The 19,301-nt window shown below is 42.1% G+C and overlaps 1 protein-coding gene across 8 annotated transcripts in view; it reads right to left on the bottom strand.

The window, feature by feature from the left end:
• TMEM94 (transmembrane protein 94) overlaps positions 1-19,301 on the bottom strand; it is an 805,258-nt gene that overhangs the window by 126,522 nt on the left and 659,435 nt on the right. For all 8 annotated transcript variants that reach the window (XM_085617011.1, XM_085617013.1, XM_085617005.1 and 5 more), the window contains one exon: positions 4,815-5,004. In XM_085617011.1, the coding sequence (XP_085473137.1) occupies positions 4,815-5,004 (190 nt within the window). The remainder of the gene's footprint in view (positions 1-4,814; positions 5,005-19,301) is intronic.

Raw genomic sequence — 19,301 nt, forward strand, 5'->3', positions numbered from 1 at the left:
ATGGGAGAAGCAGTTCGGATGGGATGACTCCCAGCTGAAGCATCTCCATCATCACTTTCGTCTTGACACCCACGGAGGGTAGCTGAAGTTCCAGGACCCCAACTGCTCCGGCTTCAGTGGAATGCCTCCAATTTGCACAGGAGTTGGCATAAGACGACGTCCATCCAGCTTCGCGTCGTAGTTGGGGATGAGAATGGTGCCCACGCTGCCGGTTGGCGCTGGGGACATCGACAGTGGAGCTGGGGGAAGGATGAGGTGGTACAACTGGTGCCAATCTGGATCGGTCCATTGATCCGAGGAAGCCTGGGGTGAACCTGCCGGAGGAAGACCAATAGAGGCCATCCAGAACCCGCGGGGCCCAAGGGCACTCCAGTGGGTACGGGATGCCCAAATATGAGGTGCATGGACTCATAACATTCAGGGAGCTGGGCGAGGGTCAATCCAGCTCCCGGAAACTCGAGGAGACACAGAGATGGTTCAAGCGCAGGTTCAACTGTGGAGCCAGGCCTCAAATGACAACGTTGGCTCGTTGGATGACTTTTTAGGATGAGGTCAAAAAGAAGACCTCTTTGACTTCTTGTTCTTCTTATTCTTGTGGAATTTACCCGAACGACTTCAACGATGAGCTCTTGGAATGGATTCGCAACTGATCCCGAGACCTTCCTGTTGACTGACATCGAAACTGTCACAATGTCTACACTGAGCAGCAAGGAGCTTGTGGGACCACTCATTCAAGGCCTTGGAGAGCATGGCGCAACAATTAATGCATGTCTTGGTGTTGTGGTCATGCTAGAGACACCAAAAGGCAGACGAGGTGAACTATCACTGAGATTTGCCGGTAAAATCAGTCTTCCTCGTAGAAATCCCTGCCACATCAGGAGACACTGTCTCAAAAATCTTCGACAAAAATGTTGAAAAAAGGTTAGTCAAAAAGTGACAGGGGTAACTTTTCTCCTCATCTGTGCTGACTGGTGCGGAAAGAAAAGAACTGACGTCAGCACGCTGGGGTGGCACCTATATAGGCAACGTGCATGTCACTTATGGTGCGGACGATGCAACTTGGTGCTGAATGACCCCACCTATCGGCACGCAGGGGTACTGATGACTGAAAAATTCTGGACCCAGTCTGATGCGTGGGGATAATTCAACCGTAAGGAATCTGCAGCTGGAAGTCTATATCAAATAGAGTACATCCTGTTGAGATTGTATGGTTTTACACAACATTTATATGTCTATCTATGATGGTCTCAGTGTAAGAATCATTACTGCTCATCAGTCGAGGAAGGTTATAAAGTCATTCACAAACAATATGAATTTCATCATTTCACAGTGAGAAAGGCTATTTAGAGAGGCAGCAAAGCTCACGTCTGTTGCATCCACTCTACCCAGGAATGGACATCGCAGCAAATTAACCGCAAGTTCAAATGGTATGATTTTCGTGTGTATCTACAGGCTACTGTCAAGATGGTAAACATTAGGGTTCATGATTCTACTTTTGAGAAAAGACGGAACTCCAAGTACTTCTTTTACGGAAGGGTACCCAAGAGAGAAAATTCATAATATCCAAGAGGAAAATTGCTGCACTCCATAAATTAGTAAAATAGCATCTGAATAAACCACAAAACCTTTGAACAGACCAGACCAATATGGAGATATCTGAATGTTTTATGAAACCCAAATACTGCCTATAACCACACAACCACACCAACCATCAAGCATGGTGGGAGTGATGTTGCAGTGACAGCATATGGCAGCATCACAATCACAGAGAACACCTCGTATTCGTCTGTAAACCAGCGCACTCTAGAGGCAATGTGAGACCAACTGCTCGTATACAAAGCTAAGACAAAAAAGTATCATGAAAAAGGACCATGATCCAAACACGCCAGTAAATCTATGACTGAATAGCTGAAAATTAAAGAATCAAGATTTGATAGCTAAGTTAAAGTTCAGACCTCAATCCCATTACTGCGCTAGAACCTAACCAGAGCTTTATATAAATGAATGTCCTCAAACATCACAGAGCTTACGCAGTTCTGAAAAAAGGCGCTGACTAGAATTCATCCTTAATGATGGGAGTCTGAAACCATTACTTGAAAAATGTACTGCAGTTTGTCACTGGTAAAGGGAGGTTCCACACATTACTGAATAACGGGGTGTACTTATTATTTCACACAAGGCTACTAAATGTTAGCTGATTTTTTGCAAGTTTGATTTATCTGTAGGCAGAACTTGTTGACAGCTAGACAAATGTCAGTAAATTGTGAGGGCACATCTTAACCCCAGGTGTGAGAATCTTCTGGTTTTCTGTGGATATCATAGTTTTAAGTGTTCCATTCTTACTAAAGCAAATAAGGGTCACATTTATCTTTCAAATTAAATCACTGGCCAGACTTTGTCTGTTTTATTCACGGGGTCATATTTTTTTAACTCCTGCAACAAACTTGAATGCTCACTTTCCTGTGTTCTAGATATTCAGTTTAAGACTGGTGGTCCTGGAGATCAGAGTGAACAACAGTATACACCTCTGAATCAAAGGTTTCTATACTAGGGGTATTAAAACAGAACAGAGTTACCTATTCTGCCTGTTGAAGCTTATAGACTACTGCTGGGTGACAGCTTGTGCAGGCTCAAGCAGCAGTGTTATTGCTACAGTGACAACCAATCACCGTCAAGATGCAAACTTCAACCTTACTTCTATAAAATACAAATCGTCATACCAGCTTCCACACTGTCACTTAATTACCTAATTCCATTCCAGTGTTTATATGGTCCCAATAGGTGTTGTCAACATATGCCCAGGAGGTCACGCCACATGCCAGGTAGTGCCATTTGATGTCAAGTAGTGTCTTCCCATTGCATATACCCAGGTAGTTCCACCATAAAACAGAACACTGCTGAAGCATCTCCACGTACTAACATACAATGTACTGCCAACTAATGGAAAGGCAGCAACGTCTATCATAAAAAAAACCCTGAGATAAGCACACATGTAAGCACACATTTTCGCTTTCCCCGACATCCGCTCTACCTGTGACCAGGCCGGACATCAAATATTCAACAGCTGGGCAACCCTACTCTCGAGCTTAGAATGTTAGGCTGCTGAATATTTCAGATGCAAGATGGTATGGAAGAGTGCAGGCAATGCTGCTCAGCTTTGAGAATGTTGATGAGCACTTCAATGCGATTCCTTAAGTAGTTAGCAACTCAGCAATGGCTTCTCTCTACAACCCTACTGACAGAGACGAGGAAGAAAGTGAGTCTCCAAATAGGGCAAAGACGACTCACGACTACCATCACTGCTCTCCAACAGTATCCATGCCTCTTTGCCAACCTTCCTGATTCAGACTTCCATAATGGAAATGGAATGTAAGGAAACAGACACACAGTCCATCTGGTACCTATTTGAAGACTGTGAGTTGCTGTTGGTCACCAGTGGATAGTTGACTAGGTTGTTCACCTCAGTGGCTACATGGTGCTAGGCATCGATGATTCCCAGTAGAGCAAGGTCATGCAGTGAGTCTTTAGGCACAGACTCTCTGGAAGCAATGATTAGGTACTGGCCGAAGGCAAGCTGCCACACGAGGGAGCACACAGTGACACAAAGCTAGGGTATGCAGTGATATACACACGAGTGCAAGGTGAGTATCAATATCTTTGTCAAATCAGAGGAGCCTTAGGTGTCACATGCTGCTTCTCCAGATCATGCCACTGGGTTTCTCACAGCCACAGCTTTTCAAACTCAATCCCGCCCTGTAACTGAGAAGCCAGACAGGGAGTCTTCAAGGGCAAAGAGCAGGGCCAGCTCCCACATTAAGGCAGAGAATTGCCCCACTAATTAAAAATCGCCCAGATGAAAAATAAAATGGTAATAAACCTTATTACCATTTTATTTTTTATTAACTGCAAACACGCATACCGAGCCGAGTATCAGGGCAGGCCGCTGCTGTGTGGCAGCAGCACAGAGGAGTGATGAGCTGCGCACTTTAAGTTTAAAGTGTGCATGTCTCTTTGGCCGGCTGTCTTGTGACGGCCAGCTAGAGACCAGCACACTTTTAAGCTCTCAACCCAGCTGTCCTGGAGAGCTGGGTTGAGATCAAGCACAGGACTCCAGTGCCCTATGGAGCGCTGAGAGAGCCTATTCCACCGAACCCTGGAGCGTCTCTCATGCTGGCTAACATCATGAAAGCAGCGTCAGGGTTGGAGGAGAGAACACCGGGATGGAGTTAGGAAATGCAGCAAGGTAAGTGACTTTTATTTCCTTTAAAAAGCAAATCTGTGTGTGCCCTAAATCGCCCACATGCATTACATTGCCATTTTACAGTTAAACATTTTTACTTTAAAATGATAATGTAGTGAATGTGGGCATAAATCTGGATAATATATTTTTGCCCATCCATGCAGCCAAAACCCATTTGCACGGCTCACCACTCTCCATTGATGGCAGCCGCCACTGGCAAACAGTATTTCTCCCCCCTCCTAAGCCTGATGAATGCTCTTGTTTAGATCACACATAACACCCTGCCCAGGTTACAGCTTTGCATGTATGATCTGACAGATGAGAAAAAGCCTCATATTAGGGCATTTATTGAGTGGGGGTAATCCACTGACTGAGGAACAGTTACTGCAGCCTGTAGTTGCTTAAGTGTCTCTGGTTCCCAACATTGATAGATCTGAGTCACACTCACCTTTCTGGCCTGCTGTCAGTACTAGGCACCAAACAAAAAGTATGAGTGGAAAGTATCTGAGTGACCATGCCTTTGATGAAAAGTGGTAAATTGCAATGTGGTTGTTTCCTTGGAGTCTAAACTCACCTGCTCAATAAGACGGATAATACTGATGCCCTCCTCCTGCCGGAAGCGCAGAGAGCTTGGAAGCGTGTTTAGCAAACCAGAAAGTTGTAAAGGAGTCAGGTCCTCAGAGGTTTGTGGCATGTGGCAGCTTGTAGCATAGCCAAACGTTTCCCAGGAGCAGCGGGATGGATACATGGGATCCAAAGCAATGCTACAACAATACAGAAAAGGCAGGGCATCAGAAAAGTCACAATACATACAAAAAGCAAGATACCAGAGCATCTGCACCCTGATCATAAAAGCTGCTATACCTTTACTTCTTCTGCTTCCTCAGATGTTCCATCTCCTGGATTCACAGGATTGGGGGCTTTGTTGTAAGCCGTAATTAATGGGGGGAGAACATGCATGGTGTCACCTATAACCAAATACCATTTGAACTCCACTTGCATTGGTTCCTGTCTCTCTGTACTTACTAGCATGAAAGTGTGGAACAAAGCTGGAGGTTAGTGGCTTGTATAAAAGATCTGGTGAAAATATTGCAGTAATAACCTCGGTTTGACTACCTTGTTTTTCGCTTATATCCAACGTCCTTCAATCATGTCAAGAGAAGCTTTCTGAACATTAATTCTCTGGATACGGCATACGAGATGTTCTTACAGTCTATCCAAACACAGAATGTCTTCTGAAATTAACTAATACTTTCACAAGAAGTAGAATGTGCACCAACCTACCTCTCCTATCAGTGGTTACTGTCTGCTTGCCTTTTGACTCTCTTGTGCACCTGGCTGCCTTTTGGCTTGGTCTGAACTTTACATATACATTCATACATACATACATATAAACATCTGGAATGTTACTTAAGCTCAACCATTGTTGATCACAAGGACATGCTGTTCTTAAGAAAGAGATATGACTGTAGGTGGTTAAGAACACACACATTAAGCTAAAGATGCCTCGGAGGCGCCCTTTTTAGACACAGGTCCACCAAATACAAACATAAAAGCTATTTGAGGACAATCTTCTCCAAATAGACTTTAGTGGAGAAGGCAGGAAGCACTGCACATGCAATTCTACACAGAGGACCCTTCAGGACAATCTGAAATACAAAGAGGCTGAAGTGACCAGATTTCACTAGAAAGTCCAAATCCATCATGATGGTACAATATATTGCAAAGGCCAAAGCAACAGTAAAACTATATGTCTTGAATGAAAGTAAGAGCAGGATGCCCAATTGTCTGTCTACAGTGGTGTCATGAAACCTTCCCACCTTCCACTTTTTCCTGCTATTTTAGCAGCCTGACGGGGGTGGGTGGCACAGTTCTGAGTAACATCAAACTGTTAAATTGATATTGATAAAGCTGCCTTTACTTTTATTGAAAACACAGATATGCAAATATAAGGCCATTGATGTCGCTGAAAGAGGATAGGATGGAGGTATGGGGTGAGGTGAAGAGAAATATTTAAGCACAAAAGAGAGAGGGGTGCAGGAAAGGGTGGTGAGAAAGATGAGATATGGTGGATGGAGGGACCGACAGATGGATAGTGATACGATGAATGGATAGATTGATAGATGGAGACTAGATTGAAGGAATAGCTGAAGTGAAAATAGGATGGCATGAATGATTGCTGGATGGTTAACAGAAGGATGGTGTGAGGAAAATGGTTTATTTTATGGCGTGGTTGTGCGACCTCACCACGCAATTAAGGGACAATTCCATATCAGGTCCAGTCAGGTTCGTTTGTACGACCGTAGTTCATTCCTGGGAAGCTATGGCTCAGAGCAGTAAGGCTTTAGCAAAGGAACACACTTAAAGCATTAAGAAGTACCAAAACAGTTGAATAAAAAGAAAACTCAACATACTGCAAATCTGACACCAATTTAGAAAATAGGTTAAATTTTATCTTCAAATAGATACCGCAAAGACAAAAACCTACAGGAGGGTTCTGAAGATATGTATTTTCAAAGGAACAATAAATCACAGCTTGTCACTTAATGCAATAAATCAACGAAATCTACTGCGACTCGTAGTTTAGTGTTAGACACGACAATTTACTTTAAAGTGGCTATAAGCAGGGTCACTGGAATTATGTGATTCATCGGACTCTGCTTTTTTCGCATTATTACGGAATTGCTATATTTACCACATAATGTATTATCTGCTGCATAATCTGCAGATTTGAAGAAAAACACATTTTGAATCTAGCTCTAATGGATCAAAAGTTAAACAAAACGTGGCGAAGTAGGATCGTGTGGAGTTGAAGGGCCTTTTCCAAAGGTTAACTGCCCATCGTCCGGTTGCTTTTTTTCTGTATTTGGTTGTTAAACAGGTTCTAATGAGGTGAATTATTTGCTCAGGCAGTATTACCATGTATAAAAATGACAAAGTAGTGAAGCAATAGTATTAAAAAAAGTGCCAGATTATGCTCTATAATATACCTTTTCTTGCCACATAGTTTAGACAACAATGTCGCATAATTTGGTGCTGCCATGCCGCATAATTCCAGTGGCACTGGCTACAAGCGCACTCTTGTGGGTGCTAACTCCGAAAGGGAGCTAGTGACAGGGACCAATAAGATCCAGGTGAACAGTTACTTTGCAGCTAAAGGAGTCTCCAGTCCAATTCCAGGGTCTATGTAAAGTGCCATAGGAATCAATAGAGTGCTCCTGATGCAATGGATACAGGATGCTGAAGATGTTCAAGGATGCAGAGCTGGTGTCGGGGTGAGGCGGCAGGGTTCTGTGGCTAAACCTTGGTCTACGAACATGGAGGGGTTACTTTGGCCTTAGGGGTCGATGTCTAACAAAGTCCAATGGCAGTTCAGGAGCAAAACAGTTACCACTTGTTTACTGTTCTCTAGTTACAGCGAAACAAGCAATTTCCTTTAGCTTGCTTTAACGTCCGTGTTGGGTGACCAAACTGCACTCCGACTGCTCTCTTGGGTCCAGCAGACTTGGGTGCAACTTTTGAGGTTCAGGACTCGATCTGTCAGGCTGCACAACAGCGTCCAGTAAGGTAAGTGCAGTGGACAACCCAATATACCCTTGAGGGCTCGGGCAAATATGAATAAACAGGTAGAAAGGTGCCTTCAAGGGATTTGTTTGGTAAATAATTTGTATAATTTCGATTCTTAATTAAAGGTAGGGCAGTTATATACCTACAAATTTATTAATTCATCACTTTTTCAATACTTAAATCAGCTTAGTTTGTCAGAATCAGGATTGAATAAGGTGTGAGTAAATCATCACATATTAACCTGAATACAATAAATGCAATAAACCAAAAGGAGGAGAAACAAGCGGGTGTATATATAAAAATTGAATTTATATTTCTAGTTCAAAAAAGGGTACTTCAAATTACAACAATTAAATACAGTGAAAGGAAATATTTCAATATTTGATGCCTTCACTTTCAAATTGATCCAACACTTTTTCACAACAATATATAGCCATTTCTCTGGAAAACAGTGTGATTGTCGACGTTTCGGTCTTTAGGTTTTCTTTACCAAGACCATCCTCAGGACAATTTTATTTACAAGGTTGACCCCTAATAAAATAAAAGGACATTGTCTTAATTAACGAAAAATCAACACCCTAAATAACGATACTTTTCCTCCAAAAAGTATATGTCGTTTCCTTAGTGATATTCTTAATCATGCATCTAGGATATTACTCTAGACTTGTAGTCACAATTATTTCGCATTCCTATTGAAAAACATACTTGTTTTACATAAATGAATAAACAAAGCAATGATCCAGAACGAGTCATAATAAATAATGATAAGTGTCAGCCTAATACTATAAATCATTTAAACTCATTTATCAGTTGTGCTTTTTGATCATTGTTGTCAGACATATAAAATGTAGGTTAGTCTTTATAAGCAATGGTAGTCCATTTTTTCTTATCCTCATCGTATTGATCTTAAATGTTGTCCCTATGGCTTTTTATGGGGGCAACATTTATAGAGGTTGTTAAACATTTTCAATCTATTCCAGACCTCAAGGTATATATATCTTAGTATCTTGACACTATCCCAGTGCAAATAGTCAGGATATTTAGCTTAGTCCTGCCAAAAATATTGTAGTATTTAACTGAAATGAGGGCACCAGAACATTAACGTGTCTTTGTTTGCAAAAATAGAAGAAAATAATGAAATCTAGTCATTATTACAATACCACTCAAACAACTAAAACTAGTGTCATTAACAACACGACTATCACCCTCAAAACCTTTTCGAACTGTAACACACCAAATGTGATGTACTGCATACAATGTCCTTGCAACCTATACTACATTGGAAAAACAGTTCAACCAGTCAAAAAAAGAATTTTACAACATCAGTCTCGCATTAGATGTCGTACAGCAAATGCCCCCCTGGTAGAACACTACCAAAGCCAGCGTCACACCGATAAAGAAATGCGCTGGTGGGTCTTGGAAGTAGTTAAACCAACTAAGAGACAGAATAATGTGGATCAACTACTAACCATCAAAGAGGGTAGACTTATTTGTCAGACTGATGTAGTAAACCGGGGACTGAACTCAGCAACGGAATGGCATACTCTGGCCTGTATCACTTAAATATTCATCAAGTGACCACTTATAAAAAGATCATAACTACTGCAAATGAAATAGGGTTACACTAGAGAATGACTATTAATCATATGAGTCTCTATGTACAACGATTCCCTTCGTCACTATCTATTTTTTGATTATGTCTGACAGATTTATTCTGATGAAATACTTCTCTCCAGTGTACAGCAGATTCATCATTATTTTGTGTTTTCTCTCACAAAGTCTACCAAAGTTGATGTATGGAATAGAGATTTTGACTATAGCAATGTTTCATCATTTAATTGATGTAACATGTTTATGGTTAACAACGCACGTTTAAATACGATTTGTAGCATAGTGACTATTGTTATGTACATTTTAAATTTGTATAGGTAGTTGTTTATACTCGAAGAACAAATCAGTGCTGCAAAATAAAATATTCTAGTTTTGTATAGGCAGTTTTTTATGCTCTAAGAGTAAATCAGTGCAAAAAAAGAAAATATTGAGTCGTGAAATGACTCTGATTAATTTATAAAGTCGAGTAAACGTCCCATTTAACATACTAAAGGGCAATCACGTTGATCCTATATTTAAATCACTATTTGAATGAATTTACAAATCGATGTTTAGAAAGACTAAATTTCAACACTTCTATACATCGAACTATAAGTAACATTACTCCTAAAAACGGCAATGTTTGGTCAGTTCCAACTATATTGGACGATACAATACGATCAATAACAACAATAACCAATCCAATTGATTATTCATTATGAAATATTCACAATGCGAGAAGACAAAGTGATTTTTAACATATACTGGCACTCAAGATCTTGAATGAACAGAACAATCACTCCATTCAAAGATGGCCACCTTTTAGCGTTTTAGTCATTTGACAAACTTCCTCAAGTCCTTTTTCGCTATCTAAACAGCATAAATGCTGTCGTCAAACGAACACTACAGTTGGTTCGACGTCCAGACGTGCATGCAAGACTCAAGCCTTCAGAACAGCCAGGTATGTTATAAGTAGTTAAGCAGTGGAGTGTAAGACCCTTCTCCAACTTCTAACCTCAAACTAAATTAGATATTTTCTTCGTTTTAGATTAATTCGCTGACATCTTCACGACCACTTGAGTGTTTAACGGTATCGGTAAACAGACACAAGAGTAGTTTTGCCACACAGAGGCTCTTTTGAGATTTAAATAACCTACAGGTATGTTCTAAGTAGCTCACTGCCTAAAATCTAGATCCTTTGTTTACCGCTGACCCAATAATTGATTGAATATATGCTTGATCTTAGATTAAGACGGGAGCTTTTTGACAATCAACTGAATTTCTTTGACTACAATATACTGATTAGTTACGAATTTAGGACGTCCCGCTTGATTTTCAGTGGATAAAATAACCCGCAGTGATTTGAGGTATGTCTTCATTGATTAATATACTTCAGTCTCTCAATATCTGGATAAGCTCGTTCCTATTATGAACTAGAAATACCAAGATTAATATGTTTATTCATTATTGATATCTCCTGATCACCTTCTTGGGCTCACAACATTAGAAGAAGTGCAAACACATCTCATGTTACGTATTTACAAGTCGTATCAACTTTAGCACAAAGATTAGATCAAATAATGACTAGATTTCATTATTTTCTTCAATTTTTGCAAACAAAGACACGTTAATGTTCTGGTGCCCTCATTTCAGTTAAATACTACAATATTCTTGGCAGGACTAAGCTAAATATCCTGACTATTTGCACTGGGATAGTGTCAAGATACTAAGATATATATACCTTGAGGTCTGGAATAGATTGAAAATGTTTAACAACCTCTATAAATGTTGCCCCCATAAAAAGCCATAGGGACAACATTTAAGATCAATATGATGAGGATAAGAAAAAATGGACTACCATTGCTTATAAAGACTAACCTACATTTTATATGTCTGACAACAATGATCAAAAAGCACAACTGATAAATGAGTTTAAATGATTTATAGTATTAGGCTGACGCTTTTCATTATTTATTATGACTCGTTCTGGATCATTGCTTTGTTTATTCATTTATGTAAAACAAGTATGTTTTTCAATAGGAATGCGAAATAATTGTGACTACAAGTCTAGAGTAATATCCTAGATGCATGATTAAGAATATCACTAAGGAAACGACATATACTTTTTGGAGGAAAAGTATCGTTATTTAGGGTGTTGATTTTTCGTTAATTAAGACAATGTTCTTTTATTTTATTAGGGGTCAACCTTGTAAATAAAATTGTCCTGAGGATGGTCTTAGTAAAGAAAACCTAAAGACCGAAACGTCGACAATCACACTGTTTTCCAGAGAAATGGCTATATATTGTTGTGAAAAAGTGTTGGATCAATTTGAAAGTGAAGGCATCAAATATTGAAATATTTCCTTTCACTGTATTTAATTGTTGTAATTTGAAGTACCCTTTTTTGAACTAGAAATATAAATTCAATTTTTATATATACACCCACTTGTTTCTCCTCCTTTTGATTTATTGAATTTATTGTATTCAGGTTAATATGTGATGATTCACTCACACCTTATTCAATCCTGATTCTGACAAACTAAGCTGATTTAAGTATTGAAAAAGTGATAATTAATAAATTTGTAGGTATATAACTGCCCTACCTTTAATTAAGAATCGAAATTATACAAATTATTTACCAAACAAATCCCTTGAAGGCACCTTTCTACCTGTTTATGCACAACAGCGTCCAGCAGCAATCAGGCTTCTATTAGCTGGGCTCTAAAGGAGCAGGCTTTTCAGCTGTTATGGCCCTGAATCTTTAACAGGGAGTGAGAAAACTGACTCGTGGGAGTCACCTTCTTTGACTGAGGCTCTGGGATGAATTTTCCCCGAGCGGGTCACCACAGGCCAAATCCTTTCTCTGCTAGCCCAAGGTGCAGTCGAGTCATTGTTGCAGATTCACTTTGCTGGATCCAGGGAACTGCATGGCAGTCCTTCTTTGGTCCTCTCTGTAGTCCAAACGTGACCAGAGGTTTGGATGTCACATTTATGGTCATTTCTTGCCCTCGGAAGATGTGGAAACTACTAGTGAATTGGCTACCTGGTGCTCTCCCACCTAGTGACGAAGTCCTACAAAGAGTGGTTTCTGGCTAGTCCAAAATGCACCATTCCACCCTCTCCTTACATGACAGAACCCTTGTCTTGGTGTGTGGAGCTCCCTAGCCCATTCCAAGTGTATAGCTACCTGGAGGCTACACACCCATGGAAAATATGGTTTGGCAACAGCTTCCCCCTCTTTGTTGGAGATGCCAGCCTATCTGTTTAAATAAATAAGCAGCCCCTTTTGTGTGAGACTTCCATTTGTCCTTCAAAGGCGGATTCCCCTTAGAAGCTTGCCTTTTGCCTCACACCCAAACCGGCCATCCTGCCAGCAGGAGGCCACACCTCTACTCTTGGAAGATCCTCTATGTTCCTTCCTGAAAGTCATTCACACTTCACTCCAGGAGGGCAGAATGGTATCTCGAGGACAACAGCCTGTGAGAAACTGCAAACAATTACTGGAAACACTGGGCAACAAAGTGCAAACTTTCCAATGTTGTACGAAGGTTACATTAAATTCGACTAGAGCAACACGCTGGTTCAATGCAATGATTCTTTTGATTCTTGAACTACCATATTTAGTAATCCCATTCAGAAGTTATAACTGAGTTGTTGGTGTGTACCTCCATACTCACCAATGGGGCTACTAGCCTTAACACAGGAGGAGCGACAATGCAGGTTTCTTACTGTCAGGGCATGTAAAGTTAATAAAGCACACATCCATCTTTTTAATACCATTAGGGCTCAGTAGGCCTGCCTTCGGGATGTCTTAAAAAATATTTAAAAGGAAGGCCTTGGTTTTGCCATTGAGTTAATTGGCAAAGTCGAGTTAGCAGTGTAACCGGCTCTGCCAGCTGGCACTGGCAGGTTTGGATTCATGCTTTGCTTTGTCACACTTGTGGTGGCACAGCAATTGCTGTAGTCCACAAGGGACACTTTAACTTAGAGGCCCTCGATACCTCTAGTACCATATACTAGGGACTTGCAAGTAAGTTAACTTATGACAATTGTGGGTGAGCCAATTACACAAACCTTTCTAAGGATCAGAGCACTGGCACAGAGCCCTGGTTGGCAGGACTCAGTGCAGTCAAGAGTCGAAAAACCAGCGGCATATGTCCAAAACATTGAGGTGATTATGCAAGAAGGGGTATCTTCTTACAGATGGACATGGAAAACTATTTATAAATGGATGAATCAATATAGGAAAAAAAGGAGGGATGGATGATGGTTGACTGGATGTAGTGATAGAAGAAAGAAGGGAAAAACAAAAAGGATGGATTGAGAGAAGAATGGCTGGAAAAAGATTAAAAATGTGAGTAGAAGGAAGTTTGGACTCATTAAGAATATTCAGTAAAATACCAAGAAAATTCGAGAGGTGGAAAGAAGGAAAAAAAGAAAGTTGGCCAAGCCTCCCTTCACCCACTGAAAGAATGCCAGGCTCACTCACTCACACAGGACTATTTCGAATCTCATTCAAAGTGAGGGTATTTTATTTTTCAAGTGATTAGCTTGTCTATCTAGGTTGTGGAACGATGCAGACAAAGGGCTGATAACACAGATGAGCAACGGTGCACAAAACACAGTTTGTCTAGAAATACTATATGCCCTAGGCACCTAGGTTATTAGGCACTTTACAAACACATCAAATGCATATGTCAACACCATCAAAAGTCTACTTTGCTGTTAAATAATCAAGTATTGCCTGGCAGATGCAATGGCACTAAACATTTTCAAATTCGGACCGTAGGTGATAAACATGTTATCAAAGTACCTACAAAATATAACGGAGTCTGTACTGTTGTCCCTTACAGGATTTTTGAGGATACACCATATGTAATAGTAAATATATCAGGTAGGTCACCTTTATTCCCCACAGACTGCTTGTCCTGCAATGGAAACTGCATGGCATACCGGGATAAAGATTGGTTCAGAGATGTATTTTATGTTAACAACAACAAGTATTTTTTTAAGAACTCTTCAATGAGGGTGTAAACCAAAGGACTATCACCAAGAGATAAAGGTCTTTGATGCAAAATTTAAGATGGATAAGAGATCGGAAAAGTGCAGACAATAATGGTGAGTGTCTGGGTAGGAAATTATTTGAATAGAGACAACAATATGAATTATAATGTATGTGTGAAACAATGTTTAATATGAACACAAATAATGACTATAAAATAACAAAGCAACTATCCCTTCTGTGTAGATTCACATGCTGTGCATAGCCTGCCATCTAGTCTTGGGGCCGGATATTTGCACTTTGTTTTTCTTCGAAGAAGTCTTCTTTTCCAGTCACGAGGTAGGGGACTCCTCCTTTCGGTGATAGTGCGCATGGGCATTGACTCCATTGTTGGATTGTTTTCCAGCAGAGGGTGATAATAGAGTTAGTCATAGTAGTGGAAAGAGATGCCCATGTACATGTATCTAAGTAAGATATCACTGCAACAGGTACAGGTACCCAGGGAGGTAGGTGAGCGCATATAAATCTACAGCTCTATATGCTGAGAACAAATGCATACTGGGTAAGCAGCATTTTCCATTCGAGGCATGTGGGCTGTAGATCACATGCTTTGCTTGGACTATATAGCAGTGATCTCCCAAAGCAGTGGCTAACCTATAGCTGTTGAAGTGGTTTGAAATAGTGTACGTAAAACTGCTAGATCGCAAGGTTGAGATGACTGGGATCTGAATGTCTTATCTCTGCATGACTCTGTGTGAGGATATTGGGTGTAAGATGTCGTTTTCGATGAGGAACTACTGAGATCTCCAACAGGGTGGTGAACCAGGGTTGACGGGCCCATGTGGGAGCAACTAGGATTAGTGTCAGGGACACCTGTCTGAGCTTCCGAACCACTAATGGAATGAGTGGGAGACGAGGAAATATCCCCGACCAATTCATCCACAGTGCATTGCCTCTGGACAATCAGTGTGGATACCTGGATACGCAGCTTGGGCATTTTGCGTTTAGGTGTGTGGCGAAAAGATCTATGTCTGGGAAGCCACACATCTGAAAGAATGGGAGGAGAACTCGAGGGTGGAGTTCCCACTCGTGGATCTGTTGTCTTTGCCTGAGCAGATCCGCTGTTTGATTGTCTACTCCTAGAAGGTGAGCTGCGAGGATATACATTTTGTGGCGTATGGCCCACCTCCAGATGGTCTGTGCTAGTTGAGACAGCTGGAGAATGTGTGTCCCCCCTGTTTTCGTATGTAGTACATTGCTGTCATGTTGTATGTACATATCAGGACAGCTTTGCCTACTAGATGAACTTGAAAGGCTTTGAGTGCTAGAAAATCCGCTAGAAGTTCTAGATGATTTATGTGAAGCTGCTTTTGCTAAATGCTCCACATGCCCTGAATTGTGTGTGTTTGGAGGTAAGCTCCCCAACCAGTGAGCGATGCGTCTGCTGTTAGCATGGTCTGTGGAACCGGGTCGATGAAGGGCCACCCTTTTGAAAGTTTTGTGGACTCCACCACTGCAGAGAGCGATGAGTGAGGCTGTCCACCAACACTAGATCTGATAACTGACCCTGAGCCTGGCTCCACTGACGTGCTAAGCATCCCTGAAGGGGACACATTTCAAGTCTTGTGTAAGGGACTATTAGGATGCAAGACGCTAGCATCCCTAGTAACTGCGTGAACACTCGAGCTGGCAATGAGTGTTGAGGCTGAAACTGAGATAGTAGAGTCTGGCCGGATTGGGGTAGGCCAGAGCCTTTTGTGCATTTATAGTGGCACCTAAATATGCTTGTGTGTTGGATGGTTGGAGATGGGACTTGGACAGATTTACTGTGAATCCAAGATCGTGGCACAGCTGAACTGTTTTGTGAGTGTGACGTAGACAGCTTTGTTGCGAGCTGGCATTTATGAGCCAGTCGCCTAAGTATGGGAAGATGTGAATGTGTTGTCTTCGCAGATGAGCTGCGACTACTGCCAGGCATTTGGTGAAAACCCTGGGTGCAGTGATGACTCCGAATGGGAGCACTTTGAATTGATAATAATGTTATCCCGCTACCATGAACCTGAGGTATTTGCAGTGAGTGGGGTGTATTGGGACGAGGAAATGGGCGTCCTTTAAATCCAGAGTGGACAGAAAGTCGCCTTGCTGAAGGAGCGGGGGCACTAGCTGGAGTGTCACCATATGAAAGTGGTCCAATTGAATGTATAGATTTAGGTCTCTAAGGTCTAGTATAGGCCTGAGAGAGTCATACTTCTTGGGAATTAGGAAGTACAGGGAGTATACACTGGCCCCTTGATATTGTAATGGGACTGGTTATGTAGCTCCTTTTCCTAACCGAGAGAGAACTTCTTGCTTGAGATGTCCTTGTGACATTGCGTGTGATCTTGGAGGAATGTTTGGGGGAGTGTCTGTTAGTTCCAGGCAGTAACCATATTGGATAATTTGTAGAACCCATCTGTCTGAGGTGATTGAATTCCAGACGGGTAGAAATACGAAGAGACGTCTCCCAACAGGAGTGGAATGATCCGGCGTAGCGGAAGGAAGGAAGTCACTGTTTGTTGTTTGCAGGGGAAGTGCATGTTGAGTTGCCTCTGCCTCTTCCCTTGCCGTTATTAACTCTAAATCCACCTCTAAAATAACCTCTTGATGAGGGCGATTGGTTGTTGCCCTTGTAAGAGGAAGAGGGATTCTCTGTGGAAACATTTTTGGAGCCACCCCTGTAAAAGGAGCGACAAAAGGATCCCCTATCAGATGGTAATTGTAAAGGCTGCATGGACTTGGCGACCTCAGTGTCCCTCTTCATTTTTTCTAGCAGAGTGTCCACTGTTGGGCCGAAGAGGTGTTCTTTCTAGAACGGTTGGTTGAGAATAGAGGCTTGAACCTCAGGTTTAAACCCTCAAATCCAGTACGCTGGTGTTCACTGCACGGTCTGCTGTGTCTAAGGCGCACCTGATGGAGGTATTAGTGATTCATTTACATTCCTGAATAAGGTCATCGGCCTTTGATTTGTGCTCATCAGTTTCTATAGCTCATCGTAATGAGCCCTGTCATAGCGAGCTAATAAAGCTTGCGCATTAGCAATGCGCCAATGTTTGGCTGCTTGCGAGGCTACTCTCTTGCCCGAGGCAACAATTAATTTTGACTCCTTATCAGCAGGAGGGGCCTCACCTGTGGTTTGTGAGTTTGCTCTTTTGCGAGCTTTGGAAACTACAAGAGAGTCTAAAGGAAGCTGACCCTTGATGTAAGTGGGGTCAGTAGGTGCTGGCTTATACATTTTCTACACCCTGGGTGTAATAATTCTTGCCCGCACAGGATCTTTAAAGATCTCGTCTGTATGCTTAAGCCTCCCTTTGAGTGACAGACAGCTAGCGGGAGTGGACGGAAGTGGGATGGTTGGTTGGTTGGGAGTTTACACAGTTTGAGTTTGATTGGTTGCACGCAGAGTTATTGCTCACGATGTTTGCCACGAGAGGACATTCCCCTACACTGAGGGGTGCTAGTAAGGTATTACTTTTCCCTTCCCCTAGCGCCCGGGGCCATACGACACTACCGGCTGTTGACAGATGACCTAAAGACCTAAATTAACAGTCATGACATGGAACGTTAATGGGTTGGGGGACAAGATCAAAAGAGGGCTGGTGTCGCAGCTCATTAAGAGACTCCACCCGGACGTCACAATGCTCCAAGAAACGCACCTCAAGGATACACAGTGTAGGTTAATTGTTCACGGGGCCTATAAGGTGTTGGCACATTCAGGATTCTCGTCCGGGGCACGGGGCGTGGCTATTTTGATCAGGAAGACCATCCCTTTCCAAACCATGCACATATGGCAGGATCCCCTGAGCAGATACGTCGGGATTTCTGGACTGTTGGGAAGGATCGAGACCACATTAATCTGTGTTTATGCGCCACCCAGATTACAAGCACCCACCATGACCAAGATTATCGATATACTGACCGAGACACCCTCAGCATTACACATAGTGGGTGGGGACTTCAACAATGTCATGGACCCAGTACTTGTCCGCACTACCAGGGGGGACAGGTCTACACTGGTCACTTATTTGACACGGATCACCGTGACAATGGGTGTGAGAAGTTGGCCTGGCATATGCTGTCCACTAGTTATAGGGGACACCTTGCACCAGTCCAATTCGACTCTTAAGGTGATAGGTTAAAAGACAACCTTTAAAGAAAGCTATCCTAATGGTAGCTGTGGAGAGTAGCCTTCAGGCTAAGTCTTGAAGCAGTGTTAAGCTTATTGTTTTACCATGGATAACCTCTTGAATGACCAAATGAAAGAATAGTCCACACAGGTATATATTCAAAATATGTATTTATTCTAAGAACAAATCCCACTAGTCTCTTGTGAGGCTGGAGGTAAAGATACAATTCAATAAAGCATTTAAACAACAATAAATAGCACTGGAATCACAGGGCCCCAGGGGGGGACCAAACCATATATAAAAAAGTGGTATGAGAACCACGACAGTTCTGCAGACAGTGCCTAGGGCACTTAGGGTCGCTGGCCCCTTACGAAATCACCCAAGGTAGTGAGGAAGGGGACCCACGGGAGACGGGTGCAGTGTTTAAACTACAGTCGGGATCCCTATTAAACCCTATGGGAAATGTCGCGGTTGGAAATTACAAGAATCTGGACACTTCTAGCAGGAGTTCAAGTTCAGCAGCTTAGAGTTAAGCTTTTGGAGGGCCCACACCCACGACAGTACCGAGGTACCACTGTTACCTGCCCCAGGGAAGCCGGGTGCATAGGTCGTTTTCGATGTCGGGTCGCGATCTCGTTTTCAATGGAAAAAGGTGAAGAACTGCTGCGTCGTCGATGTCGTGCAGATTGAAGATGTAGATCTTGAAGGTAAGGACCTGAAAGCAGAGGGGATAGAGTCT

Source organism: Triturus cristatus, chromosome 7, assembly GCF_964204655.1.
Source record: "Triturus cristatus chromosome 7, aTriCri1.1, whole genome shotgun sequence".
NCBI classification, from domain to species: domain Eukaryota; kingdom Metazoa; phylum Chordata; class Amphibia; order Caudata; family Salamandridae; genus Triturus; species Triturus cristatus.